Raw genomic sequence first — 22,064 nt, 5'->3', positions numbered from 1 at the left:
TTGGTTAGAATAAATGTACATTTTAGCCCTCCTGGTTAGCGAGACCGATTTGAAAACAAAAGAACAAAAAACCAAAAGAAACCCCCCAAAGGATTGGTCAGTATTGACAGCTAAATCAAGAATATATGATGAAGCCAAGGGTTGTGGGGTTAATGACTGCATATCGCCTTTATAATGACCACTACCAAAATACCGTTGGTGGATATAGCTGTGTACACACGTAGCCTTTGAAATGCCCAGCGGTTGTTTTTCCAAAGTGTGCTTTTGTAAATAGCGACTTGTAATTGTACACCCCTTCATGCGATGGCATCATTTTCTCATTCTTTCCAACGAGGGGCTAAAAACTGGTGCATTGTTGATGTCCTGATATACAGAGGATATATATTGGTAGTAGAAAGAGACAACTAAGTTGCTGTACTGCTTCCAAGTTTGCTTATTTCATTCCTGGTGAGGGCGAGGGGCACAGAGATCAGTAGGTGCGCTCCCAGGAGGAAGTGACCTGAAAAGCAACTCTCTCTGTACATGAGAAGTGCATTCTCATCACAAAACGGGTTGTTACCATTCCTGCAGAATGTACTTTAGATCAACAGATGGTTGGACAGGGACAACATGGGGATGGCGTTGTGTGTACAGCACCCTAAAAAGGCGCCTACATCCAATGCCAAATGCATACTGCCATGCACTGTGTACACATTCAGTGGTATCCCCCTCCCTCGAGGGGGGGGGGACAAACACAGTTTAGCATCTGAAAGTCTTTATACAAGGACTTGGAAATCATGCAACTTAAGACACAGCGAAGGCTGGATTCTCTTTACTTGCTTCTGTTCTGATTTCCTCCCTCTCTCAATATTTCAAAAATACCTTAGCAATAATGAGTTTGTGAAACCTTTTCTAACATTAAGTTTCCAAGGATGGCAGATAACATTGAAAAAGCCTGTGAAATGCAGAGGCAAATTGCCCACGCCTGATCTTAGAGGCACAGTAACAGGCAGCATGTGATTAGCATTTTGTTTCAGCAGTAGCAGGGATTTGAGCCGCGTGGCACCCCAGGAATGCAGCACTTTACATCAGATCTAAAAGTGTTGGGTGGTGTGCTTAGGGAATTTATTGGTTTTGTTATCAGTTGTAAAAAGAAAGAAAGGGGACTTCTAAAAACAAGCAAAAAGAAGTCCAACTTTTTCTTACCAGAGAATGTGTGAGATGAAATTTTCCCACTGTTCTTTGGACTCCTCCTTCCATCTTCCAGTGGGCTGATGATTGATCCCAATCCGTTTTTTAAGGCTAAGCAACAGGGAGTAAGCTGTGTAACCTTTCACAAATTCATACCCCTGGCCTTTTATGCTGCGAACTGCCCTGAGATCTTCGGATGAAGGGCAGTACACAAATTTAATAAATAAAAATAATAACTACATCTAAGTATTCCAACATTATCAATGTTAACAGGCATCAACCCATTGTTTCATATTCCGATTAAGCAAGAACTCTCATTAGCCTTGGCCACAGCTAATTTTGGTACCCGTGGAAGTGTTTGCATGTCATGGCAAGCCTTAAAACAGGACTTGCTGTGCATGAGACAGTTACATCCACTTTGCCCCTCCCTGCTTGTGCTGGGGAGAACAAAATCAGTGTTGCTTCTGAACCAAGGATTGTGGTTTGGTTTGCTCCAAGCCATGGAGCATGATTGATGACAAGCCATGATTGATGACTAGCCAAGGTTTCCTTTTGGCTTACTAATCATTACTCACCTTTTGGGAAAGGTTCATAGCTCGATAGTAGAGCATCTGCTTTGCATGTAGAAGGTCCCAGGGAAGAGTCTTGCCTGAACCCCTGGAGTGCTTCTGCCTGTTAGTATAGACAATACTGAATTAGATGGACCAACAATATGAACCAGTGAAAGGCACCTTCCTACGTTTATATCTCTGGTTTGGACGTAACACTAAGCCAAGGATCTGGTGTTTTTTAACTTCCACACACTCTTGAGGAAGAGCAAAACATTCATGCAAGGCGTAATCATGGTAAATAATCAACTATAGTTTACTATGGTGTGCAAACTGGGCTAATATAATACTTAAAGCTGGTAGAAGATGGGCAGGGGAAGGAAGAAAGGACATGAACCAACAGTCAGAACTCTTGTTTAACTACTGTCAAATGTGTCCCCTAGCTCTGTAAATAATTATGTACTTATTACACTTTAGAGTTGCCAATACTGCTTGTTTAGCTTCAGATTTTCCAGTGATAGGGTGGAACCCCATTGCAGAAACGTAACGTATGTTGACCGCAAAAAAAAAGTATTTAGGAAACCATTTCTGCAATGATGACATGTATGTTCTTTCCCATTTCAGCTAGTTCCTCGCACGTAAAAAAAGTACACACTTCCAAGGCATCATCGTCATCTCCCTCATCCACATCATCTCGCCCTAAAACCTCTAAAGAGCCAACGTCAAGCAAAACAGGCACAGGGACACCCAGAGACAAGAAGAAGCATGGAAAGCAGGTGACGGTGCGAACATCTGCTGATGGGGACATTTCTTCCACCTCAAACACAGCAGTAGGCAACTCAGAAGCCAAGGTGGAAAACTCTAAACCAGAAGAGCCTCTCTCTGTTATTTCTGAAGCTAGAGACACAACGCAGCCAAGCACAGCTACTGTTCCTCCCCCTCCTGCTGTTCCGCCACCACCCCCTCCTCCCTTCATCCCATCTCTGTATCCAGGCTCTCAGCCCCCTGGTTTCTCAGACACACAAGATGTGCCAGTTAGCACTGAAATAGCTCCGTCTGTCCCTGGCACAGATTCTAACGATCTTCACATGAAAACTGAAGCAGATAGTGAAAGCTCTTCAAGCAGTGCTCTCCTAGACAATAGCCTGGATACTGAGGGAGAAGACACAGAATGGTAAGACCACATGCTCTCAGGTAGCTCATGATAACTTGGAGCAACATTGCAGTAGTATTTAGGGAGATGGTGGAGTGATTTAGATAGGCTTTCCTATACCTAAAGTTTGAACTATGCTTTGAAACTCAGAAAGGTTTTGCTAATTTTCTATCTCTTTCTTTAATTATATTTTCATAACCACAAGCAGAAGTGAAAGTGATTTTATGCAAATCATTTATTTTAAAAAATACACAATAAACTTTCAAAACAAAAGCTTTAGCAAAATTGCCAAGCATTCAAAATAATTTGGTTAGACTGCTTTGAGTTTCAAATATATATTTGAAAGTCTGCAAATAGGGGTCCAAAATTACAGCTCACCATTTATTTGGAGATATGTTATTCGTATTGTTTGTTCATTCCTAAGAGTTGTTAAAAAAAAAATTCATGGTTCTGGTTGAGTGAATATATCACGAGGCTCAGAGTTCTGTTTTAGAATGACTTCATTGTTCCAACATGGTGTAGTATGGTAGACATGGCCCCATTTCTGAGGCTGACTGCATTCTTAGGACAATTTCAGAAGGAGCTGTCCTTGGTAATGCTTCTATCTAGTAGCAAGCCATGCTTCTTGAAAACAGCTTTGCTTCACCTTGTTTATTGAAACCTGGTATTGGGATCTTGCATTTTGCCTGGTGCTCTGCTGCGCAACAATGAAAGAAATGAATATTCCTTTAGAAAAGGGCTAAGCTGTGTCATGTTCCTTTCTAATCTAAAGCTCTTTCTATTTATCTGTGCTCATATATATATATATATATATATGCTTTCGTAGATTTTCACGGGTACAGGAATGCAGGTTTTGGTGTCCTCGGGTATCTTCCCGTGTAAAAGTTGGGGTGTCTGTTCCAGTAACAAGAAGCCGAAAGCACCAGCCTGAAGATGACGAGTGAGACCTCGTCGAAACGTCGCCTAGACACCCCAACTTTTACACGGGAAGATACCCGAGGACACCAAAACCTGCATATATATATATATATATATATGCTTTCGTAGATTTTCACGGGTATAGGTATGCAGGTTTTGGTGTCCTCGGGTGTCTTCCCGTGTAAAAGTTGGGGTGTCTAGGCGACGTTTCGTAAGCAAAACCTACATCCCAATGACCTACTTGTGAGCTTCGATGTTGTATCCCTCTTCACACAAGTGCCCATTAATGAAGCCTTGACAGCCATTCAAAACAAATACAATCCCCCCGAATACATCTTGGACCTGACCAACCACTGCCTAACCAACACGTACTTCATCCACAATGGACAAAGATACAAACAGATAGAAGGAGCACCTATGGGATCACCCCTCTCACCGGTCATCGCAAACCTGTACATGGAACACTTTGAAACCAATGCTTTAGACAAGTCAGAACACAAACCCAAACTTTGGCTCAGATATGTTGACGACACCTTTGTAATTTGGCCACACGGGAAGGAAAAACTGGACAGCTTCCTCACACATCTCAACAGCCTACACCCCAAAATACAATTCACTATGGAAATAGAAGCCAACAACCAACTTCCCTTCCTTGACGTCCTAATCTACAAAAAACCTGATGGCTCCCTAGGACACACTATCTACCGGAAAAAAACACACACCAACCGCTACTTACATGCACAATCACACCACCACCCTGCACAAATAAACTCCGTAGCCAAGACTCTCATCTCCAGAACCAAACGCCTGGCTGACAAAGACCACTTGACAACTGAGTTACAGAATCTCTCAAATGTGTTAATTGCCAATGGATACCAGCAAAACAGGGTTACGAAGCTAATCCAAAAAGAAACACCCCCAAAAAACCAAGACACAGAAGAAAACAATGGCATGGCCCTCCTTCCTTATATCAAGGGCACTACAGATAAAATTAGCAAAATCCTCCATAAACACAATATCAAAACAGCCTTTTGCGCCAACCAAAAGATAGCCAATATCCTCAGAAACCCCAAGGATAAAATCCAGTTGGAAAACCAAGGGGTCTATGAAATACCCTGCAAAGTCTGCCCAGCCACGTACATTGGACAAACAAACAGACGAATAAATGCACGTATCGCAGAACACAAGAATGCCGTCAAAAAAGAAGAAAAAACTTCCTCTCTTTTCCAACACATGAAAGAAACAGGACACGAAATTAATTTTGCAGATTCCAAATTGCTCTCTAACATGGAACATCACCACAAGAGAATAATCATGGAAGCCATCGAGATAGAGAAACACCCTCACAACATGAACAAGCGTGACGACACATCCCGCTTGCCAGACATCTGGAAATTAGCCCTCCCCACAAAAACTGACACCAGATCCAGAGGCACACAGAACGCCATCACCAATCAACCACACCAGACCCAAACCCAGACCCTCTCCACAGATAAATTACAGACACCATCCAGTAGCCAAACCATGATGGCACCTCCGGATGCTGCACCCCCCTGCAATCCCTACACAGATCTGGCTGGCACAGGCCACAAAACCACAGCTCGCCCCTATACACGAAGCCAAGCCAGAGCACAACTACAGCCATCTTCTCAGAAAAACTCTTCACAAAGTTCAAGAGGTCAAGACACAAAGGCTTTAGCAACTAATCCACACCTAATGACCCACCTAAGTGGTACTCAGGATATCACTCAAGAAATCACTCAAGATATCCCTCAAGCAACTAAGGAACAAAAGAAGAAAAGGCACACTAGCCTGGGAACTTCCTCTCGGCCCAGAACATTGGAGGCTATACACCACACCCCTCAACAGTATTTATAGGAACTCAAACACTGAGATCCTGCTCTGTTCCAGTAACAAGAAGCCGAAAGCACCAGCCTGAAGATGACGAGTGAGACCTCGTCGAAACGTCGCCTAGACACCCCAACTTTTACACGGGAAGACACCCGAGGACACCAAAACCTGCATATATATATATGTATATATATATATATATATATATTCCAGATCTTGCATAAATAAAACTCTCATTATGTACTTAAAATCAATTCTGCAGCATAGGGCCAGGATGCCGTTTAGAAACTAATCAAGTATTTCACCCAGAAAAATACTTTCCCCTGGAGTGATTATAGAACCATAGAATTGTAGAATTGGAAGGAGACCCAAGGGTCATCTAGTCCAGTCTCGTGCAGTGCAAGAATCTCAACTAAAGCATCCATGATAGATGGCCACCCAAAGTCTGCTTAAAAACTTCCAATGAAAGAAAGTCCACCAAAACATGGAGCTCACAAGCTCTCTCTTTCCCTTCAGTTTTCTCACTGGCTGCCAGGTTTGCAGCAAACCATAGTTTGCTATTGTATCCAAACCAGGCAAACTGGGAACACACTACAGTTTGCCTTTAAACCAGAATTGGAAGCCACATTCAGACCAGGGGTGGTTTGCATGGCCCAAAGGATGGAGAAACCATTATTTGGCGTTACATTATTTTGCCCACGATCTGCATATTTTAAAATTTATCTGCATAGTTTGTCTGAGCTACAAATTTGTAATCCATTTATAAATAGCTGACCTTTTAAGGAATCCAAAGCTCTGTATAAGTGGAGTTTTAAATATATTAATTAAGCTACCTATACTTCCCATAATGTCTGCATAGGTAGGCACATGTTGGATATGTGCTATGTTACACTTATCCTCAACTGTTCTAGTATCCTCCTTTCTCTATTTGTAACACCAAGCAGAAGTCTTGGTTCATGATAGATTCTAGCCTAATCTACATAGCGTTGTTTTATTATCTCCACCATCTGTGTGCTTTGTAGACACAACTCATTTTTAGGTTTAAGTTCTGGTTACTGTTTTCTAAAAGTCTGCTGGCTTGACATAGTGTCCTGGCTTGTGCCATGGTCTGTATAGATTAACTGTGATTTATTTGTATGTTTGAACCCACATCAGCCAATGGTTTGTGGCCAGCAAAGCAGAATGTGAAACCATGGCTTGAAGTTGGTTTATGAATCTCTGCTTGCATCAACCATGGTTTTTTGTTATGTCCAAACCCAATATCCTGTTTAATTCTTACATAGTTCCAGAAATGCAAAGCAAAAGCAGCTAGAAAATTAAACTAACATGATTCAAAACAAGGCACAGTTACTCTGCTGGTCAACATACCACAGTTAAAACAAGCTGTGGCTTAGCGTTATGTCTGAACACAGCCTTTTCCTAAGGTTTGCACGTATGTAAACAGCCTCAGTGCCATGTTTGTGTAGTGTTTATGTCAGGAACTACAGGGTTTTTTTTCTCCCCTGTGGATCTACAGTTCTGTTACCAAAGAAGATCAGGAAAAAGAGAGCCCTGACCAACCAAGTCCTGCCCCAACAGATGAACCTTCTGAAGCCCTAAACACTCCAGAAAGTGAGAGCTACAAAGAGAATCACACCAGTGACTCTGATTCAGATGGGCCAATACTCTACACAGATGATGATGAAGATGATGATGATGGTAGTGAAAGTAAGCCATTAAGCCATGTTTACAAGGGGGAGGGGAACATACTTGTTGAGCAGAGAATTATACCGCCTTTTCAGAAGAGTCAAGTTCCACTTTATTTGGGATCCTCCATCAAGTCAAACCGTTACCCAGGCAAACGTCTACGTAGTTAAGGAATACCACCTTGCTTACTTCAGTTGTTGGAACTGCAGAGGTGATGGCACAGTACCAGTTGCAGCAGGATGTATGTGCAGGCGCATGAACCTTACAGTGTAGCATGCTATTATACTGTGATCGTAGATTGAGGGACTGTGCTGATAGAGACTGACTTGCAGCAGTCTTGCATTGTAGCCAGTGGCATAGCGTGGGGGGTGCAGGGGGGGCCGGCCGCACCGGGCGCAACATCTGGGGGGACGCGCACTCGCACTCGCAGCTCTCTGCCCCTACCTGCCTCACTCACTCACTCTCAGTTAGGGGGCGCAAATTACTTGCCTTGCCCCGGGTGCTGACAACCCACGCTACGCCACTGATTGTAGCATACTGCTAATGTTGAAGGTTAGAGATGTGGGGTGGGGAAGCTAGTTTAGATTCCCAAACAAAAGTCTTCCATATCTCTGTCAGATTTCAGCAAAGATGTGTCTGCTGAAATTGCTCCTTTGGACCTCCTCCCAGGTCAAATCAGGTACTCCATTTCATACAGAAGCCTCATGCTCTGTGAACTTTCATTTAATCTAATTGCCATTTTACACATTTTTAAAAAATAATTTTTTTAATGAGCATGAAGAAAGACATGCCTGTGTGAGGCAGCTGCAGCCATCACCAACTTCATTTCCCCCAAATGTATCTGGGGGATACATATTCCCCCAAATATGTGGGCCAGAGGCATTTGGGGAAAGTTAACATTGTGGTGGCTGCAACTGCTTGGCCTAACACTTCTCCAGTACCAGGGTGCTTGGCAGCCCTTGTTTTTGCTGCCTTCCTGCAAGTTCATGGGCAGAAGCAACAAGGTGGTCAGGAGGTTGGAGCAGAGGACACTCGAACCAGGTGCTGGCCCAGAATAGGCACTCAAATTACAGTTTTTTCCACATATAGGTCATTTTGATACCAGGTTAATATGCCTGGGCCTTTATTGGCTCTTAGTGGTATCTGAGATTCCTATTAATTGCCTTTTCCTAATGCTTTATTGGGGGACGCAGGTGGCGCTGTGGGTTAAACCACAGAGCCTAGGTCTTGCTGATCAGAAGGTCGGTGGTTCGAATCCCCATGACGGAATGAGCTCCCGTTGCTCGGTCCCTGCTCCTGCCAACCTAGCAGTTTGAAAGCACGTCAAAGTGCAAGTAGATAAATAGGTACCGCTCCGGCGGGAAGGTAAACGGCATTTCCGTGCGCTGCTCTGGTTCGCCAGAAGCGGCTTAGTCATGCTGGCCACATGATCCAGAAGCTGTACGCCGGCTCCCTCGGCCAGTAAAGCAAGATGAGCGCCACAACCCCAGAGTCAGCCACAACTGGACCTAATGGTCAGGGGTCCCTTTAATGCTTTATTGAGGGCTTTACTTGCTGATGTCCTGTCTATTTTACATTGTTATTTGTTCATTGTATCTTGTCTTTTAGTATTATCCTAGAAGACTCTTAGTATTATCCTAGAAGCCTATTTTGGCAAATGATGGGCATAAATATATCTTAAATAATAAATTAAGTATACATGCCACTTAAATAAATCAATGTACGTAGGGGTCAGAGGGTTTTGATTTGTTCCATTTGTTTTTTGAGTACATATTATCATCATCCAGAAACTTGTTGTTCTGGATTTGTCTGAGACCACTAAAATAACTTTTTTTAAAAAAACAGTGTGATAAATACATAATAATAAATGCATGCTATATATTTGTTTAGAAATAATTGCTTGTTGATTATTGTTGAGGACAATATTTTAAAAAAATATGCAAATGTGTTAATAAGGGAACTGAAACTGCATTCTTACTATGCAGCAAGTTGCTAAAGCTGAGATTTTATATCAAGTTATTTCATAGGCACTGGGGAAAGTTTGTGAACTTTCTGACTGCGCCCTAGCAGGCAGGTTGTTATTTTCTAAGTTATTCAAATTCTTGAGGGCATGAAGTAAGTCAAAAGTATTTTGCTTCAGATGCTAATTAAAATTCCTCCATTGAAAGAATGCAAAGATAGAAGGTGTTCATGGGTTGCATTAAAAAGCTTTTTGCTGGGATTTGGCATGTTTAAGCCCAAATATGAATGAATCAATGAACCTCACCCTCCCTTTATCCTCTTCTTCCATTCCATCCCAGGCTCTTTAGCAAGCAAAATACGCCGTAGGGATACTCTTGCAATCAAACTTGGCAACAGGCCATCGAAAAAAGAACTGGAAGACAAAAACATCTTGCCGAGAACATCTGAAGAGGAGAGGCAGGAAATCAGACATCAGATTGGCACAAAGCTAGTGAGGTATCGGTTGTCATCTGAGCACATTTTGGGAGGTGGGAAGAGAGAATGGAGGCAGGTCTGGGGTCTGACCCAGATGTTTTCCTGTTCTGTGAGCTGAGGCATGTCCTAACATTATAAAATAAATCACACTTCATAATTATGAACCCACTACAGCTATGACACTTGATCTGACTTTATTTGTTTTCAGTAGAAGGAATTTGCTATTGTTCAACACTTCCCCGCACAAAGCCGCAACAAAAATAATACAGCTGTTGATCACTGATATCTTGGTCGCATTCCCATCCTGCTTACTCATGTGTTTTGGATAGAAGCTAGGCCAAATACATAAAGCAAAACAAACAAATAGCATTTCAGGTATGAATCATTTTAACTGCAGGTGGTTGCTGCTTCGTTTTGTTATATGACAAGTACTTAGCTGGCTTGAATAATCTGAACTGCAGACATCTTGTTGGGTAATTTTTCTGATCAACTCACATCTTACATTGATACAACTTTTATGTACTACTTCTGAAGTTACTTGACATAAAAAGCATTTTGCTTTAACTGAGCATGTTTCTCTAAGCCTTTTGCCTGAAATCTAGCCTTTTATTTTCTTCTTGCATCATCTGAGCAGATTCCCTCATGCATTGCCTGAGGATGGTGAAAAAAATGAGTGTCTCCCACTATTACTTAATGGATATTGAGGATTGTTTTTGAACAATCAAGCAGTTATATACATTTTATGAAATAAAAAAAATCAGATACATAGCTGATCTTGTGAAAGGTTAAATGTGACTTGATAAGCATCTATTTTCAAACCCATGTTAACCCCATTCAGCAACACATTTGATACAGCCACCATTAGTATAAACTGGCATTTGAAATTTTTGGTTTGAAAATAAATTTAGCTGTTGCATTTCAGTTCTCTGTCTTAGTGACTGAAAATCTGCATTATTTCCCTTTTTTTTCCCTTTTTTGCAGGAGGCTTAGCCAGAGGCCTACTTCAGAAGAACTAGAACAGAGAAACATCCTAAGACGTAAGCAAAGCAGTGTGTGTGCGTGTGTGTGTGTGTGTGTGTGTGTGTGTGTGTGTGTGTGATGTATAAATAATTTCTTTTTCTTGGAGACTAAGATAGTGCATGATCATATCAGATGCCAACCTGAAATCTGGGTCAAATGAATTTAGAGACATTCCCAGAATTTTGAGCCATGGCAGGTGAATGAAGACAGCTTATAACATTGTAGAGCTGCTTGAATCAAACATCTTGTTTTGTGACCATGGCATATTGCCTATGCAACTAGTTTGCAGTTTGCATGACAGCAAGAAGGTTAAATATCTTCTTAGCACCGAGTTTCATTAATACCCATTGTATATCTAGCAAATTGCAGATCTGGAGCCTTAATGTCTGTAGGCTTTGCCATCTTGCCAAAACGAGCTTTCTAGAAACATGTCATAGCTCTATGTGCCAGCTGAAGAATATTAATGATTATCACTACATGTAAAACCAGCAGACAGAATCTGCTTTCTGTAGTATTCCAGTATCCCAGAGCTCTGTTTGTCTTTTCTTTTTCATTTCCTTAGCAAGCCTACAAAGTTATATAAACATAACTAATCCCCAGAGGACATGATGGAAAATTCAGTTTTATGCTGTTGGATTACATTACAGCACAAAACTGAACTGTGTGCGACCAACAGTCAGTCAGGTGGACAAAAATCCTGTGAAATTAAATAAACAGGAAGGTAGCATGGTACTATATAAAAAGGGGTGCTGGCAGATCAAGACGAAGGTCTATGAGCGTACCTTACAGGATTGGTGCTTCCAGATTGTTGGTATATTCAGGTGGAATTCATTCACATGCCAGCAAATTCAGGGCTCCCAATTATAGTGGATTGGGAGGTCTTGTGCAAAAACCTGCTTCCCCCAAAGACTGGACTTTTTTCAATAAGGAAAGTGATGTGGAGATATACTAGAAAATGTGGAATAACACTGACTCGGATACAACATCAGCTCCCCTCAAACAAATCAGGATGGATGCTTGTTACGCTGGATGTCTGAAAGCAACCACTTTGCCTAAGGTTATTCATGGCACATTCAGTTTGACCATTGCTTCTTTGGGTTTCTTGCTCTCTCTACTGTGATTGGTAATAATGAAGGCTGCCCATCTACTGTTCCTCATCTGGGACAGTGACTGTAACATGCTGAGAAGTAAAAAGGGGAGGAAACCAGAATGAGTTAGGAATAAAGTTGAAAGCATTTGTACTCAAACCAGCCTAGTGCTATACAGTAGTTAACATTCCTTTTAAATATTCCTACCTTTTCCCTCTTTCATCTAAAAACAGAAAAGAATGAAGAAGAGGAACAAGAAGCTAAAAGAGAATTGAAGCGCAGTCTCAGCAGAAAGGTACACAAAATGTCTTCCGTAACCCAGAGATTTCCAAACTGTGTGTCACACACGACACATTGGTGTGTCAACTGCTGTGTGTAGGTGTGCTGTGCGAACGCTCCCCATGCTCCTCCTGGGGCTGGAAAGGGAGCGGATAGTCCACTGGTTTTCTAGGAAAACTGAATTACTGTGTTGTGCAATTATGCATGTCTAAATAATGTGTCACCAACATGAAAAGTTGGGTACCCTGTTAACAAATTGGGTCCTGCTTATCTGCAGGGTGTGTTTTTTCCAACATTAGTCCTTGCTCTGCTTTCCTTTGGTTTGTTCACCTAGCCTTCTTTTACAGCTCAGTCTGAGACCAACAGTGGCTGAGCTGCAAGCAAGAAGAATCCTGCGTTTTAATGAGTATGTGGAAGTAACAGATTCTCCAGATTATGATCGCCGTGCTGACAAGCCCTGGGCAAGGTTAACCCCTGCAGACAAGGCAAGAGACAAATATGGATTATAAATGCACCTTTGTTTCTGTATCTCAGAAATTTTCTTTGCCCTTATATTTTCCAGCAGAGACTCCTGCTAATTCCTGCAGCAGAGGCTGCTTCCAAATATATGTATGTACCCATGGATAGAGCACATCCATCTAGAAGGGAAAATACACCGACCAGATGTAGTGGTCGGTTTTCTCCTTTGACCCAGGGACTTTCCCTGTCTGGCCCTGGGAGTTCTCTTCAAGCCGTATCCTCTCATCCTAGCCCCCAGCCCTAACCTTATTTCACACCCTTCTTAGGTGGAATGTTAGTCTACTGTACAAAGGGAAAAGTTGCTGTCATTGCTCTGTCCACTTTTTCTTCTGGCCCTACACACCACTGGTGGGGAATGTACCCCCAGAAGGTTGCCTAGAAGGGAATGCAGCCCTGCAGCTGAAAAAGATTCCCTACTGTTGCTTTAAAGCAGGCATAGGCAAATATAAGATGTTTTGAGACTACAATTCCCACCATCCCTGACCACTGGTCCTGTTAGCTAGGGATGATGGGAGTTGTAGTCCCAAAACATCTGGAGGGCCGAGTTTGCCTATGCCTGCTTTAAACCATAGCTCAAGGTGCGTGCAGCCTTCTTTCCTCTCCCGCTTCTTCCAGCATTCCAGGGAGGAAATTCATGCTACTAAGTTTGGAACTAGGCAGCCTGGCATCTCTACCTCCACTTCCTCTCCCCACACCTAATGTTCAGTAACATAAAACTCATGATGTGACGTCGCCATGTTGCAAGTTTCCAGTGCCTTGCTCCACTTCATTCTCTGACAGTTTCGCATTACTGAACATCACCATCAGAAAAAGGAGAATGTAAATTCTATTTAGGTGCTGACACCTAAACCCCACAGCTTTTAATCACCATGTTGCACCCACTTGGCCCCACTATGTATTGGGTTGTGAGTAAGGTCTTTTACCTTTAACATATGCAACTCTATACATGTAAGGCCTGTATATGTGGTTAGAAACCCTCGTCGGGTCAAGGTTCCCAATCGCACATGACTGTATTGAGGGGAATATGAGAGGAGGTCTCTAATTCTGGCCTAATATGCTAAAGTAGGAGATATCTGTTCTGGTACTTAACACTTCATTTGCTATTGCATAACTCTTATGCTTCGACATCACTATGAGAATTATGCAAGATAATCCTCTTCTGAAACAGGAGACTGCGGTTAGAGATATATCATTGTGGTGACACAGCATAATAATTGTTTCATGCTGCAATTCTGTCCTGCATTGAAAGATTTCTACTTCTAATGAGATGCCTTTTATAAAGGATTATTGAGAGATATTAATGGTGTTTTCAAAAAACAAAATGCAAGCATAGAGTAGCTATGACCTTCATGGAGCGATGGGGGTGAAAGGCAGCGATTATCATAAAAGTATTTGTGGTAATAGCTGTACGCAGATAGCTAGCCTTTTTAGAAAATTACTATGGAATAAATGAAGAGATAGCAAAGTGATTAGTCTTTCTTTTTAAATGTCAACTCTCATTACCAATGTAAAGTACACTGAATGGCTACTTTGCTTTTTAATAATCTGCCACCTGAAAACAGAGGCCTAGAATGTCCAAATATTTCACCTGATGTTACAGAAAACTGAAATAGGAGCTAATTTCTAGACAGGAAGCATTATTCATCTTACATGCCTCATATCTTGTCCTCCGTCAAGAAAGGCAGGAATCCTGCAGTTCTTTGCAATTGCTATGCATGAAGTATTAGTCATCCACTACACTAGAACAATATTCTGCTATAATCACTTTGTGGATGCCCATTAAACAGGTGGCTAGTTCCCTTTCTGTCTCTACCTCTGCAAGACCTCTCTTCCCGGCACTCTTTGTAGCTAGAGCCAATTTCTATTGGAATTATCTTATGAACCATAAATACTGTTTTAGATAAAGAAGATGGGAAGAAAAAAATTGACTTTGAGCTGAGACAACATAGCAGGGCCTTGTATGTCATTTCCTGTGTCTTGTGAAACACACCTAAGAATGTAGGTGTGCTGAGGTTGTGAGAGCAGATCAGTGGTGCGCATTTTTTTTAATAGACATGAGTATTTGTGTATTGTAAAAGAACTGACATAAGAGCAAGATCATCAAACACTACCATGTAAGTGGAACATGTGAAGCAGCCCTGAATTGCGGCTATTCAGCAACGAGTCCATAGATGTAAAATTTAAAGTGGGGTTTGGGGGTCTCTTTCTGGATTAGGTATTGGATTTCACCTGTCAGTTCGGGGGGTGGGTCTGTCTTTTTAGTTACACTTAAAACATCACGGTGTACAACTTTGCATGGTATAATATTCAAACTGACTAAATATGGGGTTGCACGGAGATATGAAGAGAACAGAAGTTTGACTGTATATGCTATGACATAAAAATGGGCTAGACACAAAACAATACTTTGCTTTTCCCAGAATGGTGAATACATTACATAAAATATATATTCATTACATTATTCCAGTGTGTGTGTGTGTGTGTGTGTGTGTGTGTGTGTGCAGTCTTATCTCATACTTTGTTTTTTAAACTAGGCAGCAATAAGGAAAGAATTAAATGAATTTAAAAGCACCGAAATGGAAGTACATGAAGAGAGTCGGCAGTTTACAAGGTAAGGAAACTTGGGGGTTCAACCCAGATTGTATTTCAATTTTCGGAAGCAGTTTTCTGATACCTTACTAGGTTCCTTGTATACCAGGTTTACAACCTGTGGTTCACCTTGTTGAACACAAACCCTTACCAATATGTTATAGCCTGTCTGGTGCTTTAACACACACACCCTTGTGAATTCTCAGGTAGGCATGAAAAGCAGAGGCTTATTGAGTCCCTCACACCCTGCCACATATGGCTGCCAGGTGACATTTGTTTTAAAAGGTCATCATGCAAGTATGTCATTTGCCATTGTTTGAAAATAATGATCTTTTAAGTGTGGAAGGATTTCTAGATCTGGCCCTGATGCAGCAAAATCCCACACCTCAGCCTAGTCCTTGATTTCTTGGTACAAATGATTGTGGCAGTGGGGCCTGAGGTATGGCCTACCTGCACAGTGTCCTCCTTGTCTTGGCAGAAATTATTACACACAACCAGGAACATGGATAACTTTTTTATGATTTTATGAGCTATCAGCATCCTGACAAAGTTCATCTGCTTTGTTTCACTTCTTTTCCTGACAAATAAAAGCCAGCTTTATAGCTTTTCATTTATCTACAGTTTTTTTGTCCCTGCCTCTGCTTTCACTGATGTAGCACATACGAACTTCACTTAAAGCTCGGGCAGGGGAGGGCTTGCGTTGGGTTGGGAAAACCCTTCAGAAATTTCTGGCTGTAGTTATCTTTTTGGAATGAATAGCTTATTTGAATATAGCAACAGCAGAGCCCATTATGAAGAGGGAAGTTGATCATGTCTGGCCTGCCATACTGCCTTGTCCAACTGTGCTCTGCACCATTACAGTCATACCATGGTTCTCAAACTTAATTCATTCCGGGAGTCCGTTCGACTCCCCAAACCGCTCAAAAACCAAGGCGCGGCTTCCGGTTGGCTGCAGGAGCTTCCTGCACTTCAATCGGAAGCCACGTTGGATGTTCGGCTTCCGAAAAACGTCCGCAAACCGGAACACACACTTCTGGGTTTGTGGCATTCGAGAGCCAAAACGTATGAATACCAAGGCATTCGAGAACCAAGGTACGACTGTACTTCTTAGCACATAGGGCTGCAGCATTAACTCTGCACCAGTACAGTGGTACCTCGGGTTACATATGCTTCAGGTTACATACGTTTCAGGTTACAGACTCTGTTAACCCAGAAATATTACCTCGGGTTAAGAACTTTGCTTCAGGATGAGAACAGAAATCATGCGGTGGCGGCACGGTGGCAGCAGGAGGCCCCATTAGCTAAAGTGGTGCTTCAGGTTAACAAGAGTTTCAGGTTAAGAACGGACCTCTGGAACGAATTAAGTACGTAACCAGAGGTACCACTGGAGTAGGCAAGATGAATTTTGGAATGCTAGCTTCATTCTGCTGCTTTTCAGCATATTTCTTTGGCACATGAACAATTTTGCACATTGCTGTAACTTTCAATGGTGGCTGATACTGGCATACCACCTGTTCAGTTTGTTTTTCCAGTGGGGCATGCCGAGTCACTATGTGCTAAATGTCTCAAATAAATGCATAAAATGTACTAAAGATAGGAGAAGATTCTAAATACCTTACAAAGTGGTTCCTCTGATGGACTGCTTTAAATGTAGGCATTACAGTAGCCCATGTTGTCTGTGTTTCTGAGAGTGGCTTCTGACATGATCAAAGCACAAGGTTTTTGCACCTCCTGTTCCCTAAACATTGCTTTTCTTTCCAACTCATGCAGCAAGGCAAAAAGCTCTATTTCTAGTATGTAAGAGACAGGAAATGCAAAGTACTTTCTCCCCCATCTCCAAAGCAATTGCCAATCCCCTAATTTAAAGTAATAGGCAAAGTGGGAAGGCATCCTGCTGTTAAATTAAAAAGGATTACCAAACCATTCTAAATGTAATCTAAATAAAGGATTGCCATCAACATCTCTTCCCCCCAGTTTTAAGAGGTCAAAATTAATCACAAGTTTTAAGCCTTCTGTCTTCCACAAATGTCCATTCAACTTTCATTCTTTCAATCTCTGTAATTATTAGAACGTTTTTCCAGATCCAGCAGCCCACAGAGAGCCAAGAAGCAAGCGTTTACATTGTCAGTCATGGAGATTTAAACATTTTAGCAGGCATTTTATATCCATGTTGCTCAGTTCAGTCTTAAACAAGCTTGAAATACAGATTCAAGTCATATACAAAGAAAACAGAATTTGAATGTTTTGGCTTTTACAGATATTTGGACCCATGCTAAATCTCCAGGAACAGGAAGAGAGATTTTGAAAAAAAAAGGCTTATTTTTCTTTTTATCTACTGCAGGTTTCACCGTCCATAAGTGTTTGAAAATATCCTGCAATCCAGGCACAAACTTCCAACATGGGGAGAGCACAGCATCTCAAGAGTGCACTGCAACTGAAATGTCTGCAGCCGTTTAACCTGAAGTCATTGAACAATGTGGCCTCCACATTTGACAAAAGTGATGAATCTAAGAGAGATCCTGGAAGGAATGTGAAAGCAGTTGCATAATAAGAGAGGAAATGGTATTGAGGTCATCTTATTCAGAGTAAATTATACCTTTTTTGGCTAGGGAAAAAAAAAGAACTGAGGCTAATTGTTGCCAGGAAGTAGTAAGAATCCACTTTCATGTAGGCTAGAAACAGACAGAAGAGAGTCCCTACCTGTCAGCCAATAGAATAATGTTAGGGTGAAATTAACCTAATGCTATATGGGGGTATTGGATAACTTCTTAAAAGTGCAAATCCAAGAATGTGAGCAATTCTGGGTGTACTGTTCCAGAATCCTCAACTTTTCATAACCAAGTGGAGAATATAAAGTTCTCTCTTCATAAACAGGGCTTACAATACAGTGCAGTGCCAGTGAATTTGCCAGTAATTAGTCCTAGCTGGATTCATAGGCTTTTTAAATTAAAATAATAAAAATATGACTGTCATGCTTTTTAAAAGTGCATTGAGGCTACAATCTTGAGCAGAGCTGGGCAGTAGAAGGAGGTCAGAACTTTTGAGCATGCAACTATGTCCAGGATTGCAACATAGATTATTTTTTAAAGGAAAATCATGGTCCTCCATAATCATGTACTAATTTGAGAAACATGTTGAGGAAGGACAATATGTGAAATTGTAATGAAAAGATGCAGATAGAAATGCCTTTTGAAAAATCTGGTTTTTGAAGTCGGGGCTGAATTGCTGACTTCTAGCCTTGCTTAGGCTGCGAGTCTTGACAATCAAATTCTGAAGCCAAACAGAAATGAAAGTGAACAATAAAGCAGTTTAGCAAGTAGTTTGGGTCTATTTTTTTTTCTTTATAGCTTCAGCTACATTAACGGATTCTTGGATCAGAGTAAATAGAATAAGACCTAGAAGCTGTTCATCACTTGCCAATACTTTCCCTCTAAACTGCACAGCCTCATGCTACTGCCCTGTGCCAGCACTCTCATAGTTGGCCATTCCAGGGCAGAATGAACAGACTTTTTTTGATAGACAACATCATTTGCTGGCCACAGAATATATGGGTATTACATTGCCTTTGTATTTGGGACTATGTGCAGAGAATATTAGTATGGGCACGGCCCTTCCCTATGTGACCACTGTGTCCTCAAATGGGGTGGGGGGGTGGGGAGAACCTATTCCACATAACAGAGCCCTGTTTCTCCTCTTTTAGCAAATGTACACAGGCATTGTGTCAGGACAGTCTGAGGAATGAGGCTGCCTGTGCACATTTCTTACATCTTTGTCCAGCCTGCTTGATCAAGTCGAGGGGAAAGGGCTGGACGGTGAATTCAGATCTCAGGTCCTGCTTGTGGACTTGCCATAAGCATCTGGTTGGCCACTGTGGGAACAGGATGTTGTACTTGAGGGGCCATTGTTGTGACGCAGCCGGCTCGTCTTCTGTTCTTATCTCCCATTCCCCAAAAGGTATATCTATGTATCCATGTACCAAACGGGTGAAACCAGAGCTCTGTCATGCCCTTCAGGGATCTCTCAGCCACTGGACTCTGTGCCTGTGTAGGGAAGGGTCGTTCCGTAGGTGACCCTACAACATCCCCATAAAGGACCTCGTGAAAATTATAGAAAGGCCTTGGAACCTACAGCCTGTATTTGTTGTGTGTTAATAATGCGAAGCAAATTGTCTACTTTTATACTATCTTGTAATTGTATTTGTGAATACATGTTTAGTTAAGTTTAAATAGTATACGGTGGTGAGAGAGGCAATATGTGCTTTATTATGTTGGCCCTGAGTATGTTGGCTTATTGTAAGCCTATGACATTGTTTACACTAAAAATTGTCTTATATTAGCACTTATTTATCCTTTTAATGTACACGGTGAAACTTCTGGGCCTGAAATACACAATGGCATGTATTGCAGTATTACTATATATATATATATGCTATTTATCCTTTTTAATGTATGTACATACTACAATTTATTTTTGTCTATGTGCCCTGTTTAGTTCTTAATTATAAAAGATATGTATTTTTTTCAGGCAATAAATGGTCTCTGTCACTTAATTATTATTTTTTACCTCAACACTTGTATTGTATTCTTCTGGGTTAGCTTTAGTTATAAAAGTTAAGAATGTCCGACAGTGCAGTATGTGTGTACTCTGACTTAAGCCCCACTGAGCTCAATGGCACTTACAAGTAAGTTTATGTGGGACTGCAGCCAGAAATCTTTAAAAAGTGGACACACAGTTAAGCTGGTAATATTGTATCATGTTGTATAATGCATTTACATTTGCATTAAGTGTGGTGGGCTGTATTGCCCACACCTCCAAAATAAAAAATAATTGTATTTCCCAGTCTTATCATATTGAGATACACATAGTTTCTAAATGTTGGGTAGGTGCACAGGGATATTGCTAACAACCACTAATAACCTAATGAAACATCTGAATACCTTACATAGCAAAGAAAAATAATCAATATTGTTCCGTTCCTTCATTGCCGTCAGTTAAATGGGTTCAGAAATAAAGTGAAACTGTTCTGTCACGCTGCTGTATTATAACATATCATAATGAATAGGAGAAGTAAATTCAGCACTCCTCTCTCTGTTACTGGTTGGAGAACATAGTCTCTAAAGCTTGCTCCTCAGCTATGTGAGAGAAAAATGGTGATACCCTAATGGTGGTCTTACTCTAAGTAGACCCACTGAAATCAAGTTAGTATTCTCTTGAGTATGGTTTAGTTAGATATTGCCCAGAGAAATTGGCACTGAAACTTCATACTGAAAACAGTAAGTTTTTCACCTTATTTCTCTCTCCAAAATGCTTAGGTCACAACCTGGAGTCTGTCTGTCTGTCTGTCTGTCTCTCTCTCTCTCTCTCTCTCTCTCTCTCACACACACACACACACACAGCCACAAAAGATGGTGCCACTGTTCTTTTCCTGCCCTGATCCCATTTCTCACAGGCTCTCATTTGTTTTCCCACAGCAAGCAAGCAAGAGGTGAGCAATGGGACAAGGAAGGCAGGGCAGGAATGCTTGAAGCGGCATCTCCTTTATGTAGGAGATACTGTATACAGTCAGCTCTAATGATGCTAGTTAACATGCAAAGGGGTTAGGAACACAGAGCTGTATTGCTGATAGGCAAACTCAGACCCCAGAAATGTAATTGGTGGAGAGGGCCATGGGTGTGGGCAGGGAGGCAGCTGCCCCCTCCCGATCAAGTTAAACAATAGAAATAACTAACTGACCAATCATGTTGATTCTGCCCCCCAAAAAAATCCTTGCTACTGCACGGCTGAGGAAATGTTTTTCTGCCATTGGCTAGAAGTGGAATTAAAACAGTGGTTTAATTAAGGACTTAATATTGAGCTATATAACCTAGCAATGCCTGTTCCCTTACCCAAGATCTTTTATGTTTACTGAGAAGTTCCACTTAACAGAGGTCATCGGCACCTTTAATTAGAACCTTCCTCTTGGCAGCTTCTGCCCCAATTGTTTCTTATGAAGTGAGCTAGGGATGATGGGAGTTTTAGTCCAACATCAGCTGGAGGCTCAAGTTTGAGAAACAATGTGAGCGCCTTAATTACAGTACTTTGTTCCACTCAACTTTCATATCATGACAGGTTGCTTGGGGAAAACTACCACAAATCACCTTGCTTGGGGGGTAGGCTCTTATTGCCAATTTGCTACTAGGCCAAGTTCAATGTGTTGGTACTAACAATTAAAATTCTATACAGCTCAGGATCAGGTTATTTGACAGACCCTACTCCTTAAATGCCCAGTAGAATAATAGATCACTGTATTCTGAAGGAGTTTCTTCTGCAAGTTCCAAAGATCTCAAAAGCCTATCCCACAGTAACCTGGAGCACTGCTTTCAGTGTGGCTGCCCTTGTTCTGTGGAATAGCATTCCTGTCAAGAAACACACAGGCTTTCCCAGCTGGGTAAATGGGTCTTTGCCAGGAGTGTCTATTTTGCATTGTTTTAGGGATGTTTTTTTTAAAAAGTATTGATGGATTTGTGTGTATGTGTGTCCATGTTCCTGTTTTTATTATACATTGCCTTGACATGATTGTGAACAAAGCATTTATTTACAGAATTTACATACATACATACAAACAAACATCAATAAACACAGCAATAAAAGCAAAAAAACCAGTTCCTGAGCTATCACTTTAATTTAAGCAAACAAGAAGGAAAGGCAGAAATGAATTTATCCTAATTTCTGCAATGGTGGGGTGGGGGTGGGGGGCTAATATGTGTCACCATGTCCCTGAATTCTCTCTATGGTGAAAGAAAGGTTCATATCGCCCCTAAGATAAAA

The 22,064-nt window shown here is 41.5% G+C and overlaps 1 protein-coding gene across 4 annotated transcripts in view; it reads left to right on the top strand.

Moving 5' to 3' along the window:
• Positions 1 to 19,806, top strand: part of PHACTR2 (phosphatase and actin regulator 2) — a 90,060-nt gene extending 70,254 nt beyond the window's left edge. For all 4 annotated transcript variants that reach the window (XM_028723584.2, XM_028723579.2, XM_028723583.2 and 1 more), the window contains 8 exons: positions 2,343 to 2,892; positions 7,157 to 7,347; positions 9,627 to 9,783; positions 10,744 to 10,799; positions 12,104 to 12,165; positions 12,497 to 12,634; positions 15,203 to 15,279; positions 17,599 to 19,806. In XM_028723584.2, coding sequence (XP_028579417.2) covers positions 2,343 to 2,892; positions 7,157 to 7,347; positions 9,627 to 9,783; positions 10,744 to 10,799; positions 12,104 to 12,165; positions 12,497 to 12,634; positions 15,203 to 15,279; positions 17,599 to 17,614 — 1,247 coding nt within the window. In that variant the 3' untranslated portion in view covers positions 17,615 to 19,806. The remainder of the gene's footprint in view (positions 1 to 2,342; positions 2,893 to 7,156; positions 7,348 to 9,626; positions 9,784 to 10,743; positions 10,800 to 12,103; positions 12,166 to 12,496; positions 12,635 to 15,202; positions 15,280 to 17,598) is intronic.
• The last annotated feature ends 2,258 nt before the right edge of the window (positions 19,807 to 22,064 follow it).

This window comes from Podarcis muralis, chromosome 3, assembly GCF_964188315.1.
Source record: "Podarcis muralis chromosome 3, rPodMur119.hap1.1, whole genome shotgun sequence".
NCBI classification, from domain to species: domain Eukaryota; kingdom Metazoa; phylum Chordata; class Lepidosauria; order Squamata; family Lacertidae; genus Podarcis; species Podarcis muralis.
Note: the sequence above shows the minus strand (reverse complement) of the source record. Positions and strands in the feature narration are given on the sequence as shown.